This window comes from Grus americana, chromosome 10 (genome assembly GCF_028858705.1).
Source record: "Grus americana isolate bGruAme1 chromosome 10, bGruAme1.mat, whole genome shotgun sequence".
NCBI classification, from domain to species: Eukaryota; Metazoa; Chordata; class Aves; order Gruiformes; family Gruidae; genus Grus; species Grus americana.
This window is the reverse complement of record NC_072861.1, coordinates 21,069,768-21,091,227: the sequence shown is the minus strand read 5'-3', so window position 1 is coordinate 21,091,227 and position 21,460 is coordinate 21,069,768. Positions and strand designations below refer to the sequence as shown.

The 21,460-nt window shown below is 53.9% G+C and overlaps 3 protein-coding genes across 9 annotated transcripts; 2 read left to right on the top strand and 1 right to left on the bottom strand.

Moving 5' to 3' along the window:
- The first annotated feature begins 3,326 nt into the window (after positions 1-3,326).
- SLC51B (solute carrier family 51 subunit beta) lies at positions 3,327-11,542 on the top strand. The gene is made up of 6 exons (XM_054836218.1): positions 3,327-3,540; positions 7,066-7,171; positions 8,332-8,706; positions 9,010-9,153; positions 10,005-10,095; positions 10,904-11,542. The coding sequence occupies exons 2-6, from the start codon at positions 7,132-7,134 to the stop codon at positions 11,121-11,123; spliced, it is 870 nt and encodes a 289-aa protein (XP_054692193.1). The 5' UTR covers positions 3,327-3,540; positions 7,066-7,131; the 3' UTR covers positions 11,124-11,542.
- On the bottom strand, positions 11,496-19,932 carry RASL12 (RAS like family 12). 7 transcript variants are annotated; one of them, XM_054836212.1, is made up of 6 exons: positions 16,372-16,503; positions 15,301-15,417; positions 15,134-15,190; positions 13,922-13,995; positions 13,649-13,839; positions 11,496-12,805 (listed from the first exon to the last, which is right to left on the bottom strand). In XM_054836212.1, exons 2-6 carry the CDS (start codon positions 15,407-15,409, stop codon positions 12,421-12,423), a joined length of 816 nt encoding a protein of 271 aa, XP_054692187.1. In that variant the 5' UTR covers positions 15,410-15,417; positions 16,372-16,503; the 3' UTR covers positions 11,496-12,420. The 7 variants fall into 7 exon arrangements, with proteins under 7 accessions (XP_054692187.1, XP_054692185.1, XP_054692191.1 ...); XM_054836216.1 differs by lacking the exon at positions 16,372-16,503 and adding an exon at positions 19,920-19,932 and having other exon boundaries at positions 11,630-12,805; XM_054836214.1 differs by lacking the exon at positions 16,372-16,503 and adding an exon at positions 17,219-17,326 and having other exon boundaries at positions 11,630-12,805.
- Positions 17,648-19,849, top strand: KBTBD13 (kelch repeat and BTB domain containing 13). Its single transcript, XM_054836202.1, has one exon. It carries the CDS (start codon positions 18,050-18,052, stop codon positions 19,430-19,432), a length of 1,383 nt encoding a protein of 460 aa, XP_054692177.1. The 5' UTR covers positions 17,648-18,049; the 3' UTR covers positions 19,433-19,849.
- Positions 19,933-21,460: the final 1,528 nt, after the last annotated feature.

Genomic DNA, 21,460 nt, shown 5'->3' with positions numbered 1-21,460 from the left:
GGCCGTCCTAACCAAGGTGCTTAGATCTCTACAACCTGAGAAAAGGTGAATACGCTGCCAAAATACCGAGGTAATTTCCTAGCTGAGAATCAGTACATAAAGATCAATTGCTCTAGAAAATGTAGTTATTACTTCAGGAGCCCCATGAAAATCCTCATTTCATTTGCATGCAGGACACGGCAATTTCAGCTGCTTCATCTCGGGGTGCATAAATGAAAGGATATGGTAAAAAATAAAAAGAGGGTAGCAAGGATGAAGGAATGGCTCTTGCTCGAGAAGAGATTAAAGCAACCTGCGTAGTTCGTCTTGGAAAGTGGGCATGAGGAGAAGGGCAGTCAGTCTTATCATAGATAGTATGGAGCAGGTACACAGGGAACAATTAGTTGTTGCACAATCACTAAGCGATTACAGGCGCTTACGGGTATCGGGCCCAAAGAGAGGAAGCAGTGTTCCACACTGTGTGTAATTTGACCACTTATCTTGGATGCTGAAAAAATTTGACCACATAATATCTCAGATGCTGAAAAATAATGGTTTCCAGAAGCAGACAGCACAATTACTGGAAGGAGACATCCTGTGCTGTGCAGGAGAATACCAGCTCTCTGAGGTCTTGGTTGAAACCCCGGATTTATCACCAGCACCTCAGAAAGGCCGGGGGCATACTGCGTGTTGGATGGCCAAAACATTGCCCAAAAGCTGGGAATTCGAACCTGACATCCGGCTGCTGCTTGGTGTTAATTTCCAGGTATTGGATCCTGGCGCAGGATGCATTAAACTGTGTGCGGAGCTTCATCTGCTACTCGTCAGGGGACTTAAACCCTGGAGAAAGATTCTCAGTTCTGCCCATAGTTAAGGCTCCTGGAAATACTGAAACTCCATGCTGAGTTTTTGCCAGACTTGCACATGAAGCAATTAATGTTTCATTTGCAATGAGTTTATGAAGTGGGCTTAAATTCACTCCAGTACACTTGCTCCCAAGTAATTCATCCTCAGCTCTGATACAACTGTACAGTTCCAACAGATTACGGCTATTATTTAGTAGTATGCCTTGGACACAGTGTACATGAATTTTAACTGAAGATTTATTTTGAGGTAAATTTCTCCAGCAGAATGAAAGCAACAATCTGATTCTTTCACAAAAAAAAAAAAAAAAAGCTCACAAATCTTGCTTTCCTGCTGCATTTGAACTCTGCTTTTGTACATGGAAAAAAAAAGAACAACCCTGAATGTTTAGTTATTCTGTAACCAGGCATTTCGGGTCAAAGACACAGGAGGGATCAAAAAAGATAAGCAAAATTAAAATGCCAAGGTCAGACAAGTTCTTCCTAAGAGTAGTGAAGACAAATCTGAGGAGGAAGCAGAACACAAATCAATGTCCTATCTCCACTTTGCTTCCTAGCCAAAGACACTGAAAGTGTCTCCAAGAAGTAAAAAGATATCTCCCGTTAAAGACTGCCAGTGTTGTCAGGGGAAATTCGAACTAAAACACAGCCGTTGCTGAAGAGATTGCTCCTGAGCACGTTTGTGGTCTTCTGGAGAAGGAGAGGATTACTGGGCACAAGGGCCAACTGTAAGCAGTGGGAAACTGGTTTTATTTCCACGTACGCTGAGTTTTAAAGGCATCTCGGCCACCTACCTGCATCCTGATGCTATTTTTGGGAGACATGGGGGGTGGAATGGGAACTGCTGTGCTGGTGCACTAGGGCTTGTCCCTGACCCACGCCACTCCGCCCCAGGGAGGCGAGCAGAGGGAGCCCATCACTTCACCGCTGGCTGTGGGACATTGGACTTGCAAAGGCTGCGGTAGGGCTTTGGGGGTCTCTGGTGTGACAGGAGCTGTTGGACACCTCTTCTGCAAACAACCCAAAGGCAGGACTGGACCCAAATGACCACTGAGGAGCCACAGAGCTGCCCGTGACTTCTCAGGGGCTGCAGGCACTCTGTCTCCTCTGATCAGGTTACTCCACCTGGTTTCAGAGGCTTCAGTGGAGGGAAACATGGGTTATACAGTAATGTCCAGCTTCCACACAGCAGTTGGGGAAATTGTTTTTTATTTAATTAAAATATAGATACATAAATCAAGCCATGTAGGAACTTGGGATGAAAAGGGACCTTCTGGGGCTTTGCAGTCAGCCTCCTTCTGTTACAGCCACCTCTTCACCATGGTTAGCATCTCCATTCCTCTACTCGGAGATTGCGCTATGTGGAAAAGGCATTTTCTTTGCACCTTTCTCAAAGGCAGTGAGCCAGAGGATTTGGTTGTGTAGCTTGTGAGACCACTTGCCTGTCAATGTACCTCTTCCCTGGCATTGGAAAGGTCACAAGGACACTAGAAAAGCGTTCCCTAGTGTGATGGCACTTTTCAAGTGATCCAACTTGAAATGCGGAGGAAAGGCAGCACAATTTACAGCATGGTGTCGTGTCCTGGCTTGACCTGCCTCCTCCAGCAGAGAGGAGCTCTTGTTTCCCAGAGGATGCACTTCTGAGTGTGAGCTCCCATCCGATCGCTGCCAGGCTGACGTTGAACAGTAAGACATCTCTGTTTGCAGAGTATGCATGTCTGCTGGGTGAAATTTCACAGGGGCAGCCAGAGGAAGCTCTGAATTGGATGTGAGGTGGGATTCAAAGGATTAATCACACTGGAACACAGCTTCAATGCCAAAGACACTTATTTCAAGCTGGAAAACACCGAGAACAGGACAAACATATGGACACTGTGCCCATCTCCCATTAAACTTAAGCTAACCAGTGCTAGCTGGGTGCTCCAAGCCCATTACTGAGAGATGTCTAGCTTGCTTGGAGGTACGCAGCTCCATCCATGGATCAGGTAGTTCAGGGAGGAAGAATCCTTCTTTCCCAGGGTGGCTGACACAAAGAGACAGCACATCAGGCACAAAAAGGTGCTGCAAAGCCTCTTAGCAGTCTATTGACTTAGCCAACTGTTGCCAGTCCTGTGAAACAGGGATGGCAAAATCTCTGATGGGTGTTTTGTGCTTTGCCTGCAAAGTCAGTTGCTGTTGTAAGATGGTCTGAGAGCCTTAGAATGACCATTCACTTAAAAAAAAAAAAAAAAAAAAGAGTAATATCTGCTTTATCAGGACATACTTCCTTTATGCAATGAGGACCGAGCCAGGCAGAGTGAACATTATCATTTATTTTAACTCCAGAGTAACTCATTACTGAGTGTCATTCTACTTGGTGTGCTCTTTTAATACTGATTAGGCCAATAGCTTGAGCAAATCAGCTGGAAGTTCCTATGGTTCATTCTTTGGGAAAAGGTCATTCACCTCATGCTGTAAATGGACCCACTAAAGAGGTGTGTTTTTTTCAGGGGCTGGAGTGAACCTCACCTGTTGGACTGGCCTTCACACATGACTCAGGAGCAGAATGAATCACAGCTCGTAGCATACCGAGAGTAGGAGAAAAGGCAGCCTTGACACCGTAGTAAGGTGCTGACGGGTGCTCAGAGGAGACATCTTCAGACAGCAGAGCTTAAAGAAGAAATGTAGCTTCCTCTCTGCTGGGAACTGCATGTTTCTGGTGAGTTAGCGGAGATTAACGGACATTCCTGGTGCACTAGCTGGTGGGTTAATTTATAGCTATCTGTAAAGAAAGGCTTATTTATTTATTTCAGTTAGAAAGCTCGGATCCTTGGAAATTTTAAGCAAAGGCTGTATGACTTGTTTAAGGAGAGACTGAATGGCAAGTGAGAAGCAGGCTGGGGTAATTCCTGCATATAAACAGCCTGGAAAGCAGTCAAAGGAAAATATTTAATATAACTCAAATTTGTTCTTTAACTTTTGACTTTACAAAGGTTAAAAAATAGTACAGACTGCCTTCTTGCTTTAGTATTTTAAATATTAAACATCTTTCTTGTGTTCTTTAATTGAACTCGGTCCTTAATGTACTTTTATAAACCAATCCATCCATTTGTATCTCCATGGTGTGCCACTGTATATCCTATATGAATCCCAAAGCCAGGGCATCCCACTTTTATAATATTATTTGGAATAACTGATTAATTTTAACACAATCAGTTAAGATAAGATAACTACCAGAGAAAGCGTCTGAATGACAAGAGGAGACTACGTTACAAGGACTGGGACGTTTTAAGTGCATTGCCCAATATTGTGTAGTGAGTAGAGCGTCTTTTTTCCCCCCATCTTTACTTATATCAATATAGTAAGTATCTCAGGACTTCTCATTTGCAGAGTGAGGGCAACATCTGGCTTGGTAGGCAACCTCAAGTGTTAGACCTGATAAGAGACAGAGCACACGGTGGTTTCACAGCACCATGCGCTGTGCCCTGGCCAGAAAGAGTCCACATGCAGCTGGGGACATGTGTGTTCCTGCATGGGACAGGCCCCTCTCCAGGTTATGCCAAGTTTTAGAGCACCAATCCCTCAGCTCTGCCTTGTGCATGTGGTGGGTCTCATATCTCCAAAGGCTTCCATCATAAGGAAGGATTTTACCATTTAAGTGCTGGGATCAATATGTAGAGCAAAAAGCAGTCACTTGCCATTTTTCTGTACTTTCTTGAGATTTCATAGGATGCCACCAAAGTCCACAGATCCTCATTTTGAACAAAGGATTTGGGACAGCATTGACGAGTGACTCTTTGTTCCTGAAGTACGCACAGCATATAAGTTTTGCAGCTTTTATTGTGAAAATCCCATTTGCAAAAAGAAAGAAATTACAAAATTGTTCAGGTGTAAATATAAACTCAAAATAACACAGGTAAGATGTTTCCTTGAGAGGTGCTGGCCTCTTTGATCTTTCTACTTCCTTCCATACAAGCATAAAATGCACGAGCTTTCTCTCATTTGAGCTTTCCGTGTTGTACCCAAGATGGGAAGCAACCTCAGAAGGGTTTTGGGTGTCTTCAGAGGGCTGGGAGACCAAAGTCCACAGCTTAGAGTTGTCTTAAGACAACTTGGGGAAGAGATCACCCATGCTCTCTCAGCTTGTTTGGTGGAGCAGTGTTCACCCACGTGGGATGTGGGCAGAGCTGTGTGGGGGAAGGTGGAGGAGATTACTTTAAAAAGTCTCTCAGTCTGGAAGGTCCAAACTCTCCAGAGCACGTCCAGTTGTGAGACTTGCTGTTTCCTTACTGGGGAAACGTGGTACAGGCAGTGTTCTGGATCCTGCTCAGGCTCTCTGCTGGGGTAGATACCCTGGCCTGAGAACACTTTGTTTTGTAGCTTTGATGAATGAAACTTCCAAACTAGTTTGGTCAGTTTGATGTAGATGTAAAAGATCTTTAAAATAGTGGGGGTTTCCCTTAAAAGCTTTTACCTAAATTTCCTGTTAACACAAGATAAATATCCATTTTGCTACTGTATTGTACCTGAGACGTTCCAGCCTCTGACATGTGGGGGAGATCGGGCGATGCTGAAGACTTTGTGAAGTAGCAAGGTACTTGTAGCAGCTTTCTAGCAGCCCTGCTGTGCATGGCAGCTTTAGTGCGGATGCCAGGAGGTGGCCCACAAGTTATGAAACACCTTAGGAGAAAATTAGCAACATGCATGTCAAATATTCCTGTTCGAGCAAATGATTAGACAGAGGCCTTGCACAGCAAGATTTAACACATTCAAGTGGCACTTCTTATTAGGGTGTAACAGACTTGTAACTTGATTTCATTGGCACCAAGACTTTATTTCCTCCTTTTTTGTGGAGTGATTCCCGTGAATAAGCTAAAGGTTGCCTGGATGGTAAGGCAATTGGCATACCTAACTGCAGGGAACAGCTTTACCCATTTTTTCTGAAATACAGAGTCAAAGTGGACCACGTATTTAAGAGTTCCATCCTCAAAGAATTGCTAACAGGTGGTTTTCTGGCAGCAGAGAGCCAGCCTGCATGCCTGGTTGGCTATAAAATGTGAACTTTGAATTGTGAAGACATTGAGAAGGGGGGAAAATAGTGGCAATCATTAGGTCTATAACCGATAGGACAAATGCTTCCCTGAGGAGTCAGCAGCAGCGTTGTTGACACGCCTGGTGCAGTGGAACGTTCTCTTGAGCGATTTCCAGGGAACAGTTTCAGACAGTGCCAGGCCACACTACAAAAGCAGGTAAAAGTTGAGCATATCATACAGTTATAAAAGTCTAAGTCTTCATGTAATAATTAATGACCTGTGGGGCCAGTGTGTCTGAGGGATGCATGTGTGTTGTGCTGTCATTCAGCTGTGAGTCAGTGACAGTTATGATGAGGCCAGTGAGCAGTGGCTGAGCAGTGGGCTGGGGAGAACCAACTTAACCATCTCAAACTAACTCACAGTGGACAGACAGGAACCCTCTGCTCAGATCAGGTCCCTCCAAAGGAGGCTGAAGAGCTGAGCTGGACAAGCAGCCATAAAAGTTGGATTGATGCCACTCACAAATGAGGGACTAAAGGTCAAGGAGGAGCTTTCTGCTTCCCCGAGGGATGGGAGATACCTTTGCCTCAATGGCAAGCCAGCTTTTCCTCCTCTTGGAGCTGAACCTTCCACTTCCTCATCTCCACACCCTTATTCCGCCACCCGTGGATTGGCAGCTGGTAGTGACTGTCCGCAAAGCCTGTATTCTCTAAGGATCATGGCAGGGGAGCAGTGAGGTTAGTTGGGGAGGGGCTGGTTCTCAGCAGCTGAGCTCGCATCTGCATGAGGTCACTTAGGCAAGGGGTCCAACCCCAGGCAGCAGACCCTGTACCAGACACACTCTACTATCACCTCAGTGGCTCCCAGGAACTGCTGGCAGCTCAGGCTCACATTTGCAGAAGAAAACAGATGCCACAACTGCAAGGGTACATCAGGTTCCCCCTCTGAATACAGAGCTGGAGCCGGGAGGGGAATCGACATGAGCACTGAGTCATTTAAAAGGTCATGACTTCTATGTGGTTTTGTCTCCTTTCATCTACTGTAGACACCAGAGGAGAAACATGCTGGCCTGCTGTCTCCAGTCCCTCTGAGCAATAACGTGTGTTAACTTTCAGGGCTCCCACTGATGAAACCACTGGCACTGTACAGTGGGAGATAGCAGAGGACACTTCGAGGTTATCCCTCACCTCTCGTCTCTCTCTGTTTCCCAGGCATTTGCGCACTGAAGAAACACTGACGGCGTGAAGGCGTGATCCATCCCAGCTGCACATACAAATATGAAGTTCTTCTGGATAATCCCATTTTTCCTGCTGCAAGGTAGAGTCTTGGCTAGGGGATAATGGTGTGGGTGGAGTAGGTCACCCGTGCTGAGGCTGTGCCTCTTCACAGGCTCTCACCCACGCCAGGCTCAGCAGGGGTTACAAGAAGACATTGTCTGCAGGGCAGGTGGATGTACATGTGCAAGAGTTTCCAGCATTGTTGTATGACCTTATGAACGCCTCACTGGTTGAGGGCAAACACATACAGATAGTATTATGGCAAAGGCATGCATTAAAGACATTAACTTTCTGGAAATATGGTTTCTTCCTCTCCGTGGGCCCATTCTCCTCAGTATATGCCAGCAGCAGCCTTGCTTAACTGTGGGGAAAGTTGCACCTTAAGCCTGTGCTTACAGCACTGTTGCAATCTCTTTGACACCAAAGAAGACACCTAATTTACGGAGATATAATTTTTCTAAACCCAATATCAATGTCTGTCAGGACTATCTGCACCTCCATCGTGCAGAGAGATGTTTCAGCTGACACTTTAAACAGCCAAATTGGAAAGACCTGAGCCCCAAACCCTTCCGCTGGTGGTTCCCCAGAAACAGAGGCATTGGAGACAGTTCCTAGTTCATCCAGCTGGAGCAGGACATCAGGGTGTCTGTCCCCGGAAGGAAAGCAGAAGCCAGCAATGAGGCTTACCAAAGGGTCTGAGCCTCCTCTGCCTCTTGGAAGGACCCAGGAGAGCAGCCTCCCACCTCCCAGGAGCAGCAGGAAGGGGCTAAGCATGGGCCAGGCTGTGCGGCACTGTGGGCTGGCACCAACCAGCACACCAAGGGGCCCAGCAGAGCGCGAGTCGAGGAGAGGAGCTTTCCATCATCTCTTCTCCAGGGAACAGCTATGGATACAGCTTCAACCAGAGCTCAGCATCAGTCGCAAGGACAGTCTAGCTAGGCTTCCCAGAATACACTCAAAAGGAAATGCTTGAGTCATGTTTGCCGAGAAGCACAGGTCAGGGAATGCTCAGCTACGAGCCCAGCAGCTCTGGCAAAGAGAAGCTGGACTGGAGGCAGTTTGCATCTTGAATGCCTTTTACCCTGTGCTGACTTCCCAGTTCCAGAACTGGGTGCCATTCCCATCTGCCCTATACACTGTATGTGCATATATGTCCAGTGCTTAGGGGATGGCCACACTCATATGCTGGTTTCTTTGCAGACACTGAAGCTTTTCTGATGAAAAATGCTAAAGTCAACCTGTGTTTACAAGCCAGCCCGACGAATGGGAATTTACTGCTGGAGGACTGTAATCCAGAGTCAGGTTTCCAGAACTGGTCTTGGCAAGGTGATTCTTTGATGAATCACGGCACACAGAGCTGTCTCTCCGTGGTGGGGGCCAACAGTGTGCAGACAAGTCTCTGCGGCAGCGTGGGCTACACGAGCTGGGACTGCTCAGATTCACTGCTCTCTCCTCTGGGCAGCAGCCAGGGCTACCTGGTGGCAAACAGGAAAGGAGTTGTTCTCAAAAATGTAAGAGGCCCCAAGGCCCAATGGCAAGATGTTACACAGAGGAGCGTGTGCGAGAAGAAAGCGGGTAAGTGCCGTGCACCCGGGGACCAGTGGTATGCGCGCACATGCTGCTGGGGAATGTGGAAAGGCACAGTCAGTGTCCTGGGGTCTTGCCAAGCCTGGGTGCCCCACCATAGTGGGATCTGCAGTGGGAGCCAGGAACGCTCTCCACTTCTCCGTGCATGAGATAAGGCTGTGCCCACATGGCTGTGTTCTGCCTGCTGGGAGGGACGTGCTGGGCAGCCTTGGGAGCCAAGGGGAAGGCTGTTTCTGGCCCGACGTATTGCAGTGAGCCACCATTGCATCTTTCTGCTCTTTTCCTCTGCAGCTGAGACAAAGCAAGACAGGTACTTCCCTGCAGCCCTTGCCAGCACACGCGTGTACGACCACACAGCAGGCAACGCGACCCTTGCGCTGGGTATAGCTCAAGAAGAGCTGGAGGAGCTGCTTTGGTTCTTCCGCAGAGAAGACCGTAAGTCCCATTGACGTTCCTGGGTTGAGAGCTGGAGTAGAGATACACAGTCCTTGGCTGTTAAACCTCCTGCCTAATGGAGATGAGTTACCCGAGGAGGTGATTTACCCCAGATACATAAACCATGAGTCTCACCTCCAGAAGAAGCAGGCCATGGGTGGAGACGGGCATGAGGCTTTGCTGAGGTAGTGTCTCCTCCCAGAGAGGGAGGCTAAGCCTCTCTCCAGGCATAGCCTGCCAAGAGAGCAAAGGTCTGGGATGACCAGTGATTTTGGCAGGGTGGAGGGAGCAGATCGATATGAGCAGGTCAGCACCCTGAGGATCAACTTCAAAGCCACAAAAATCAAGGACAGAGCATCCACTGCCATCTGTGCTGCACGCCCCAGCCAGTGTTCGAAGGCAAAAATCTACCTGCCTGAGCGCGGCAGCAGCAAGAAAGGCTGCAGAGCAGAGGGGCCCTTCCAGCAGTGCTCATGGTGGGCTGCTGCAGCTGTGAGCCTTGCTCCCACCCTCGGGCACAGCCGCTCCCAGCTCTCAGGCAAGGCTGAAAAGCCTTGTGAGGCAAATATGGTCAGTGTGAGAGAGACAGAGCCCAAGGCAGGCGGCTGTGACAGGCAGAAAGTTGTGTAAGAAGTCTCCTGCCCAGGGAGGGAGAGTTGCTTTAGGTTATCTGCAAAAACGTGACCTGGATGCTCTGCTCTGGGTGCTGAGCTGGACACCAGCACCTCTGCCCTCATCCTGCAGCCATGCCATGGCACTCAGCTTGAGGATCCTCAGAAAGCACCTGGCCAGGCTCTGTGGGCCACACTGCTATGTGCACGCTAATGCTGCCTCTCTGTGCTTTCCCCCAGCGTCAACGTGGAATTACTCCGTCCTTGCACTTTCCTTTGTGGCCATGATTTTGGGTCTTTTCCTCCTGGGCATTAACATTGCGCGAAACAGGTGAGTCAGAAAAATTTGAGGGTCTTTTGGTGTGTGGTGGCATGCCGAGACCCCCCAGGGCAGGCAGACAGGTGGGTTTGGCAGGGCGCAGCAGCATGCTGAGACGCAGGGCAGGAATAAGCCCTGAGTGATGGGGAGAAGAGCAAAGACAAACTCCCTTTGAACCGTGCTTCGTTGTAAAACCTTGCCTGACTCACTGTTCTCCTCGTGTGACACTTTGAATGAGCCACTTCACTTCTCTGGGCCCTGAATCCTCCCCGGTAAAGCGTCTGCAACAGCTCTGCCCAGCCCAGTCGGGAGGGAAGCGGCGTTAAATGTGTGATGCGAGGGGCTCTGGAGCAGGACTCCCCAGCCTTTCCCCGTCTGCATTCCCACAATGTTCCCCTGGGCCATACTGCTGCACAACAACCTTGCAGCTGAGGAGCAACTTGCTGTCTTCTACAGCGAGAAAACTTACATCTGGGTCAGAGCTTTCATCTTAAAAACAAGAGAAAAAGAGCTGAAGTTACCAGTCTGCCGTGCTGTCATTTTAATGATGGCTTGCTGGGTGTTGCTGCCTCGCTTTGGGCGATGCGGTGCGCTGTGTGTTCTCCGAGTGTAAACCCCGCGGCTGTGTGTACTCAGACACTTCAGACCACTTACATGACAGAGTGCAGCTGGCGGGGTTTGCCCGTAAGCAGCTAACGTGTTCCCAGGGCCAAGGTGTGGAAAGATGGATGTAACCATCACAGGGGGTAGCCGCCAGCCCCCAGATGTGGGCTGGGCTCGCTGCTTCACTCCTCGTTTCCTTTTCATGCCTTTCCTGCAGGAAAAGGAAGATGCACATGTACAGAGGAGCGGAGCAAATCACGCAGCAGGCTGAGCTGGAGGCCAAGCAAGCCCTGATGCCTGTGCAGGAATACAGCCCGGCCGAACCACAAAAGCAGGAGCTGGTGCCCCAGGATCAGAGATTGGGAGATGTGGTGGTCCAGTGGAAGGACGGGACGGTCACATCTCTGTATGCAGAGAGGTCTGAGGATGCCATATAATGGCAGCTGAGGTTAAACCATTTAGGGCCTAAGAAATGTATCAGAATGTCTCAGTTCGTAGTGATGGATGTTTAAAAATGCAGTTTAGCCTGGGGAAATGAGGAAAAAAGAAAGCAGTGAAGCTGCACCCATGGCCGTGGCTCTGGACTCGAGGCAAACTCGTGCCTTCCCCATTTCATCTCCCAGCTGGCTGGTCTTCACCCGCTGCTCTCTTCTCTCCCCCAGCTTCGCCCCATCCCACAAACGGGTGGGAGCCGAGCCGGGGCGGGAGGCCGGAGGCCGGAGGCGGGAGGCGGGAGGCTTTTCCTGCAGCCAGCCAGGGAACGTGCCATCAAGTCCCTCAGGAAAACAGCCACGCTGAAGTGGAGGCGCTTTTGTTCTTTTCAGAAATTGTCTTTATTAAAATACTTTCCAAAGCAGCTGATTGAAATCCCATCTTGAATCTCTCTATCAGTAAGGTCATATATATATATATATGTATATATGTACAAATATACACGTGGATATTTTACTCTGCAGAGTAACTGCGACTCCAGGGAGAAGCAGAACATTTCACCTGATACAGCAAATGAAACGGAATGTGCAGCCCTTGGCCCTGGCTTGGGCACAGGTAGAGCCTGGTCTGCCTTGGGATTCACTTCACGCCCTGCACCAGGCATGTGTAGAAGTCATGACATCATTTAAGACATTTTTGGAAATACATCAGTCATTTAAACAAAGGCTTTTCAGAGTGTGTCCTTGTCAGTGAAGCATCTCTCCTTGCAAAGCCTTTGAAAAAGAACACTATGGTGTAAGAAGTCAGTTAAAAACCCAGCTGTTTTGGTATGAATTATTTCGATGCATGGGAATCAGTTTTAGGACACCTGAGGCCTTTAGTCAGCTGAAACCAAGAAAGTCACCTTTCTTGTTCAGATTAAAAAAAAATAAAAATTCCTCCTATTTATTGCTCAGTCAGGGGACCCGTGAGACAAATGAGACGGGTGCCTCCATGCTTGATTAATGATTAATTCCCCCTCCCTGGGCTCCCATCGCTGTGCGATCGCCCAAGCTGGGGGTGGCCCTCGCCCTCCCGGTGGTCCCCGCTGCTCCAGGAACTGCCCAGATCCACACGGAAAGCCGGGCTGGCCCCCGGTGCTGGCAGCAGGACAGGGTGCAAATGCCGGAGACCAGGGCCACCATCAGGCAGCGGCTGCTGCCATGCCGTGCCGGTGAGTCCGTCGCAGATGGTCTCAGCCCCTGCGGAGCTGGGGGGACGGGGGTCTCTCGCTGCCCCCTCCGCAGCCCGCAGGGACGCGTCCTAAAATATCTTGAAACCTTTCAGCAAGGTGAGCGTGGGAGCTTTCCTCTTGCTCTGAGCCCGCGAGGACTTGACAGTGACCAGCTTGGCCTGGGCCACCGAGGGGATCTCCTTGTAGTTGACGGTGGAGAGGGTGTTGAAGGTGCAGCTGGCCAAGCCGTGGCGGGCGGGCAGGGCGACCGGCGTGGCCACCGGCGGGCAGGGACGCTCCTCGGTGATGAAGAGCGGCTGGACAGGCAGGCTCTGCTCCGCCTGGCGCCGCACCTCCCGCACCGCTTCGTGGAAGACATGCTGCACCCCCGCGAAGTCCTGGCACGCCGACACTTCATAGAAGAGGCACCTGAACCTGCTCGCCAGGGACATCCCTTCGGCTGCGGGCACCTGCCTGGCGAGAGCAGAGGGGACGGGTGCAACATCCCTTGGGGTGCTGCAACCACCCAAAAAGGGGAGCGAGGGGTGTAGACGGGGAGCAACGGAGCCTTCATCCCATGCCTGCTGCTCGGTGAGCACCGGGGCAGCACCCGCTTGTCCCCCCTCCTGGAACAAGCAGGGGGCACAAGTCCAAAAGGGTTTTGTCTTTCCTGAAATCCCAGAGCAATGAGCCGTGCGGGAGCCGTGCGGGTCCCCAGGGAATCGTGCAGCCTCCCGTGCCAGGGACGCAGAGGGCTGGATGCGATGGCAGCACGCTGGGAAGTGGGGAGGAGATGGGGCAGGTCATCACCGTGGGGAGGGGGAAGGGTCTGTGCTGGGAGCATGGGGGGGGTCTGGCAACGCACGGGGAGGTTCTGCAATGCACGTGACTCAAGGACCCGTGGGACCAACACTCAGCACAGCCCCAGAGCGGCACAAAAGGCCAGAAAAACACACTGGGGACATCAAGTCCTGGCAGCGGGGATGGGGCGAGAAAGGGCTCCAGGGAAAGGGCACATCCAGAGGGGAGCGAGGAGCTGGAGCGGGCTCAAGCCCTGCCCGGGGATGGTGACGCTGCCTTACCACGCAGCTGAAAAACATCCCACTGAAAATACCAATGGGCTCAAAATAAACACATCATCCCCCGGGCAGGAGAGCAGGAACCTTGGAGATGTGGGAGGATGTGGGAATACCGACGGGGGTGGAAATAACCACAAAAAAATCATATTTGGGTTTTGCATCCCAGCCAGAGGGATGGGGGGTGATCTATGAGCTCTCCCTCCCCCAGGAAAAGACAGCCTTGCCCCACACCCGATACCTGTACTGCTCCATGTCCAGCTTGTTGCCCAGCAGGAGCACGGGGCAGCGGCGCTGGCAGCCCCTCGCGTGCAGGGCGAGGACCTCCAGGTAGCGCTGGCAGCCCTCGAAGCTCTTCCTATCGTCGATGCTGTAGACGACAAGGAAGGCGCTGGCCCAGCGCAGGTAGCGCTCGCAGTTCCCGGGGCCGTCCTGGGGGCGAGAGGAGCGGTCCAGCCATGGTCCAGCTGGGTCACGCCGGGCATTTGGCACCAGCGGTGCCCCGGTGCCTCACCTGGTCGGCGGTGTCCATCACCTTCAGCAGCACAGGCTGCTGGTCCACCAGCTCCTCCGAGGCATAGGTATCCTCTGCAAGGAGAAGGGGGATTGTGAGGATGAGCTGGGGTGTCCCACCTTCTCCAAAGCCAAGCAAAGCCCTGGATGCCTGGAGCACCACAGAAAAAGCTCAGCCCTCGATGAAGGGCACCCTCCACCAGCACCTCCCACCTCACTCCTTCCTGAGACAACGATATTTTGGGGGGGGCTGGCAGTGATGCCACTGGGCAAGCCCATCTGGGAGCAGTTATCTCCCCCTGCATGCCGCAAGCGTGGGCTCCCGCAGGAGGAGTGAGGGGAAGGAGCCCGGCGCGGCCATCGCTGCGCCTGGGGCTCGGCTCTTATCTGGATGCCGTGACCTGGTGAGATAAAGCAAGCTCAGGGCTTGACACTGGGGCTGTTTCCCAATAAATCAGGCAAAAGGAGCACCCCTTTCTTCTGGAAGGAGGACAGGCAGGGAGCGAAGCTGAGCCATTCCCCCGGGAGGAAGATGCCTTCTCCCAGCCGTGTCCTAACGGATGTGTTTCGGAAAGGTTTTGACGTGGGAAGATGAAACCACATTCCCAAAAAAGATCCGAGAAGGAAAGCATTTATCCTTCTTTCCTAAGAGTCGCTGAATTATTAGGGGTTGGAGTCGGTTCCTGGACAAGGTCCATATCTCCCTAATGTCCCCGATAAATCATTTATGGTTCTTCCCCATGCCCTGGAGTCAGGCCTAGGAAAATAGTTATTAATTACTCAAATGAGTGGAAAAAAAACTGCCCAGAAACGCTCACTGCAAAGCGCAGCCCCCAGGGCCGCCCGCTCTGCAGCCCCCACTCACTGACCCAGCCCTTCCCCTGCCCGACACCCCCGCGAGCGAGCAAGAGGCATGAGATGCTCCCCAAGGACCCCCAATAATTCGACTTTCAGTTTCTCTGGGGCGATGCGAGGAGCCGACGTTCCCCCGTGGGATATGCCTGCGGAGAGAGCGCTGCTTTCACCTCTGTTTTTACAGGCGGATTTGGGTCAAATCCAGTCCTTCCGTTGTTTTTCATGTAATTTTGGGTGGGGATTTTTTTTCCCCCTTAAATGCCATATTCGTGGGAAACATGGGAGATGGGAAGGATGCTCCGTGGGAGCTCACAGGGGGTAACTGGGGGAGGAAACACCCGCGAAGAAAGTGTCTTACCCAAGTTCGGATCATACTCGCTTATGAACCTCTTGGTTAGAAACTTCACGGTCAGGGCTGCAGGAGGTGAAAGAGGCAGGTGAGGCAGGTGTCCCCCCCACAGCACTGGCACCCCAGCACCCCCTCGATGCCCGGCCATCCCCGTGGTGGCGGGGCGCCCATCTCACCTGACTTGCCGGCCCCTTGGCACCCCAGGATGGCCACGTTGCACTCGGCGAGGGGGCTCTGGGGTGGCCGCTCGCCGCCAGCTCGGGGTTTGCCGAACATCGAGGACATCCTCCGTCCTGCAGGAGAGAGCGGGGGGACGTGGGGCAGCCGCTGCCATTCCGGATGGGGACCCTCTTGCCGCCTGGATGGGGAGCCTCTCGCCACCCGGCTCATGGGGTGCCCCAGCCTGGGGAAAAGGGGGGCTCGGCGGCACCGGGGAGGGCGATCTGCTCTCCTCCATCCTCCTCCTGGCATCACCATCCCACGCCGGCAAAGATGCGTCCCGCCGGCCAGCACCCCACCCAAGCAAAGACAGGGACCCCCTCAGCCCTCCACCCACCCTTCGTACCCCAGAAAGAGAAGAGAAACGCAGCCTCCCACCTTAAAACCCGCCGCCGGAGGAGACGCGGGGCTCCCTGGGGTTGCGGGACGGGGCGGGGGGGCGGGGGGGAGAACCGAGGCCGGGGGAGCAGCGGCCCCTGCGCCGCCGGGGCTGGCGATGAATGAGGCAGGCGGAGGCGAGCGCGGGTCCCGCCGCCCGGGCCGCAGCCAAACTCCTTGTAAGGCAAGCTGCCGCGCCGGCGCCGGGCTGGACACGCTGCTCCGGGGCCGGTTCCCCCGGCAGGACACACGCCGGCCCCCCGAGCTCCCGGGGCTTCGGGCGGGGACCTCTGGCACCGAAACCCCGTCGCGCCTGCGCTCGGTAGCCGCCACGCCGAGCCCCCGGCAAGCAAAAGCCCGGTCCCGCTCTGTTGGCTGAGGCCGGTGCACTCATCGCACCTCCCGCGGGCAAGGAGCGGCACCCGGGAGTGATGCTGCCGGCACAGCCGCCCTCCCGCCCGCCACTTGCCCAGCTCATTTAAGCGCAGCCACCTTCTGCTGCTGGCAGAGACTTTGCAGGGGTAAAAAAAAAAAAAAAACCCAGAAAAACCCAACAACAACAAAACCAAACAAAAAACCCCAAACAAACGCCTTTTTTCCACCCAAAAGGCGCGATCCTGAGGGGGGAAAGGGGACCAGGGAGTACTCACCGCCGCTGCCCGCCCCGAGCCATCAGCCAGCACCCAGCGGGCTCGGAGCCCGAGGAGGTGGCGGAGGCTGAAGTCAGCGTTGTCATGGCGATCGCAGCCACTTGGGATGGGGCTCAGCGCCCGGGACCGCAGGATGCGGCCCCCGGGCCGGTCCCGAGGGGGTTCGGGGCGGGGGGGGGGGGGCGTACCTGGGGCTGGGGGGCGAAGGGTGCTCCGTGGCCATGTGGGGCTGCTGCACGGTTGGGATTATTGCCCGTTAATGCAGGGAGGATATTTTTAAACCCTCCCAAAATAGTCTGGGAGTGTGGAAGTCCCTGTAAGCCCTGGGGATGGGGAGGATGATGAGGAGGGGGTCACTCCGCTGCAGGAAGCAGAGCCCCCCCCCCCGGGGACCCCCGACCCCCACACCCCCTTTGGACACAGGTCAAGGATGTTTAAAAGCAATCAGAGCTAAATGTGGTATTTTAAGGTGGGCACCCATAAGGATCAATGACAGTAACACAAGCACAAAGCTTTCGCCTTCTCCCCTAAATTGAGACTTTTGGGGGAACCTGCTGGGGCCACGATCCTGGGGCAATGACTTTGGCATCACCCCGTGAGCCCCAGGCTACTGGGATGAGGGGCTAAGTAGGGAGGAAAAAATTATACCTTTGGCAAAGTGGGCTGCTCGGATTAAATCATGCATCAAAAATAAAGATCGGCTGGAGGTGGTGAGAGGGGAACTCAGGGGCCCCGTTGCCATCCCTCCTCAGCACCCCACAGCAGAGAGGAAACGGGATTTCTAGCCAGAAAAAGCTGTGAATAGCACAGAAACGAGCGACACGCCACAAATAACACTTTTCTTCACCATCAGCCTCTACGTGAGTCGGGGTGGGGGTTGTCTCTGCCCTGCGGCCGGGTGTTACGGGGAGCGGGGTGAGCCCTGTGGCCGGAGGGGACTTTTCCAGAGAGATGGGGTTCGCTGCACTTCACTTTTCTTGCCCCGGGATCCCCAGATGCAGCACAGGCTGGTTGCTGGCTCCTCATGCCGGGGATGGATGCTGCCCAGGCTGCTCCATGCCTCCTACCTGGGGAGGGGCACAAAGGGAACAGCCCCGTAAAGGTCTCTCCCTGCCCGTGGCCACGCTCGGGGGGTGGCAAATCCCTTTTTCCACGGCCGGGCTGGGCGGCACCGTGATTTGCTGATGTTGGTTACCTCCCTGTGGCCATAAAATCCACTTTTTTAAGGGGAAAAATAATAATAGTGCAGCAACACGCTCTTCCCAGCCATGCAAACACGTTGCCCTCCCCGTGGGCAGGGAGGGCACGGCAAGGAGGATGCCCAAGAACAGGGAGAGCAAAACCCATCTCCCCCCGCGCAGCCAGGCATCCTCCGTGGGACGAGCCGCGGCAGAGCTGGGCATCTCTGCCATGACCTGCGCTGGCCGGTGACACCGGAGCCCTGCCTGTGTTTTGGGTGGGCAGCTGAGCTCGGTGGATGCCTTTGAAGGGCCCCGGTCACGAGCTCGGCTATCTTTAGCAGAAGGTATTTTTATTACAAGGCAGCGGCGTGGCGGCGGCCGGGCAGCGCAGCAAAGGCATCAAAGGGTGGTGGAGGCAGGAGGGGGCTGCCCCGGGGCACGGCACGGAGCATCGGGCGCCGCCCCCCTGCCAAGAGCCGCTGAGCCCCCGGGTGAGGATGACCCCGGAGGAGGAAGGCTCCCGGGCAGGGCCGCCGGAGCGGGTGCGTATCCGGGTGGAGGAGCAGTCGTTCTGGGTGGAGAAGACCTTGCTGGTGGAGAGCAGCGAGTACTTCCGTGCCCTCTTCCGCTCGGGCATGAAGGAGAGCACGCAGGAGGAGATCGGGCTGGGGGAGCTGAGCGCGGCCGGGTTCCTCGCCATGCTGCGGGTGCTGGCGGGTGAGAGGCCCATCCTTGGCAGCGAGGAGACCTTCCAGGCGGTCGAGTGTGCCGCCTTCCTGCAGGTGAAGCCCTTGGCCAAGTACTTGATCCACTCCATCAACTCCGACAACTGCATCTTGCTGTACCAAGCTGCCGCCATCTTCGGTCTCCTGGACCTCTTCCACTGCGCCGCACTCTACATCAGGGACAGCTATGCCGAGCTGAAGGAGTACCTGGACTGCCTCTCTGCTGACCTGCTGGCCTACGTGGAGACCCTCCTGCCCAGCACCTTCGTGGCGGTAGGAGCCCACACGCCCACCTTTGAGTTCCTGGAGGACCTCTCCAGGACCATTTGCTACCTGGATGAGGAGACCAACACGTGGAGGACCCTCTCCTGCCTGCCGCTGAGCGCCAGCACGTTCCTCGCTGGCATGACGACCATGGATAATAAGATCTACATTGTGGGTGGCGTTTACGGGGCCAGCAAGCAGGTGGTGGAGAACAGCTTCTGCTATGATGCCGATGCCAACGTCTGGAGTGAGTTCCCCAGCCCTCATCAGCTGCGCTACGATGTCAGGCTGGTGGGCCACGAAGGCTACCTCTACGCCATCGGTGGGGAGTATGAGAAGATCTCCCTGAAGTCTGTGGAGAGGTATGACGTGGCCTCCAGCACCTGGACGTTTGTCTCCGACCTGCCACAGCCAAGCGCAGCGGCACCCTGCGCCCAAGCCATGGGGCAGATCTTCGTTTGCTTGTGGAAGCCGCTGGACACCACCGTCATCTATGAGTACGAGACCCGGCAAGACGTGTGGCTTCCCGTCACTGAGCTCAAGCGGCACCAGAGCTACGGGCACTGCATGGTGGCCCACCGTGACAACCTGTATGTCATGCGTAATGGCCCCTCGGATGACTTCTTGCGTTGTGTCATCGACTGCTTCAACCTGACATCACGGCAGTGGACGGCCCTGCCCGGGCAGTTCCTGAATAGCAAAGGAGCCCTCTTCACCGCCGTCATCAGGGGTGACACCGTCTACACCGTCAACAAGATGCTGACGCTCCTCTATTCCGTGGAAGAGGAGACCTGGAGGTTCAAGAAGGAGCGGGCAGGTTTCCCGCGCAGCGGCTCCCTGCAGACCTTCCTCCTGCGTCTGCCAAGGCGTGACCACGATGTCGCGACGTAGGTGGCCCCCGTCCCACATTGGGATGCTCTTCCTTGCACGTGGCCTCAGCTCCGAACCCACCACTCCCCTGGGCTCCTCTCCTCCTCTGCGGAGCCGTGCCCAGGTCCTGGGACGTGTCACATTGGCCCTTGGAGGTGACGCTAGAACCTGCCAGAGAGAAAGGGGCTGCAGGCAGCTGCTGCCTGCCTCTGCCTGCACTGCACAGGCTGTGTGCAAAGTCCTACCAGACGTGGGCTCGTGAGCCAACCACGTGCAGAGCTTCGTGGCTTCTGCAGAGGACAGATACCAAAGAGACGCAAGTACTTGTTATATTTATTCTGACCGCACTCTGAAGGTGTGCAGCATCCCACCTCCTCTCTGCTCCGATGGGAAATCATTCATTATATCCTGGAATTAAAAGGAAAGCTATAAAAAAACCCCAACCCTGTGTTTTTCCATTACTCTTGGGGTTTGGGGGTTTTTGTTCCCCCTTTCTGAAGGGAAATACCTCGTAACAGGGGATCCACGTCAAGGCTCGCTCCTGCCCGCTGAATGCTTTTTCAGCTGCGGCTCCGTTTCAGAGCCGTACGTGGGAGCGCAGTTCCCACGCAGCCCCGCGCTCCCCGGGGAGATCTCCATGGCCGCTCCCGGCCACAACGGGGTCCTGGGAGGAGGAGGGGAGATGGGGGGTGAAGGAAAGCATCTCCTGGGCATCGGGTGCTTGATGCACTGAGGGGTTTCTGGGACCTGGGAACCATCCGTCACCCCCCTGCGTGCGTTAGCCAGCTACCGGCTCCTCCAGGCTCATCTGTCAAGCCCCAGCACAGACCCAACGGGGTGGCAAGTGCCGGTGCTCGTCAGAGGGTCTTTTGAGGACATGGCAAACCTTGGAAATACAGAGGGTGCAAAAAGGGAAGGAAGGGAGAGAGACCACCACCATGGCATGGTGATGCGGGTTTGCAGAGGTCTTCTCTGTTAGCAGAGCTCCATGACCAGATGAGCTGTTCTCATGAGGTACCACAGCCCAGTGCCGAAGGTTGCTAGTCCTCAACACCAGCTCTGGGGACGGTTGGAGAACGTAGAGCTTGCCTTTGTGCCCACAGCGCTGCTGGAAGACCTGCGGGGACCAGGGCAGCAGCAAACCCAGACCATGGCTCAGCTGGTTTCCCGTCCGTGGGGCAGGCTCCGGGCTGCCCGTGCCGTCCCGGTCGAGGCAGAGCGGAAGGGAATACCAGCTGGGATGCCTCAAATACCTCCGCTGCTGACCCTCGCCAAGTTCTCAGCATTTTCACAACAGTTCCCGCATTTGAGAAAAAACCCACACAACACAACCACAAACCAAAACAAACAAGAAAACCCCAGCTCGCCTTCATGTCCAGATTGAAAACCACTTTAAGTGCTTTGTCCCCGTCTGCCCTCTGCCCCCGGGCCAGGCCACCACCCCGCTGTCACCCCCGGGATGGGGACCGCAGCCGGTGGAGGTGGCATGGGGGGGACCTCACCCAGCTCCACCCCGTGCTGCAGCATTAGCTGAGCGGCGTTACTACCCTCGGGTGGACCGTTAGCAGAAAGCCCATCAAGTCAAACCCTTGCTCCCTTCCTAGACGAAGCCAATTAACATGTCACGCTGTCTTCCCCTAACTGAAAGCAGCACACGGAAGCACGCTGCTTTAAAACCATTTTAAGTTGAACAAACAGCTTAAACCCTCCATTAAAATAAAGTTAAAATAATTCTGTTACTAAAATATTAATGACGGGCTCCTGCGGCTAAGCCAGGCCAGCTGAACTTGGCAGGCTCTCCCCTTCCCTCCAGCTCTGAAACCACCAAGCGATACAACCTCTCCCCACACCTTCACACGTTGTTTTGGGTTTTGGGGTTTTTCTGACAGTTCAGGGGTTTACAAAGGTATTTGCCGACAAAACGCAAAAGATTTTAAGTTTTTAAGTGTAGCACCTAGGGGGGAAAGAGCAGGTCTTGGCAGGCACTGCGGAGCGTGGCATAGATGCTCCCAAGAGAGGAGCAATTGCTTGCATCCATCAACCCAGCCT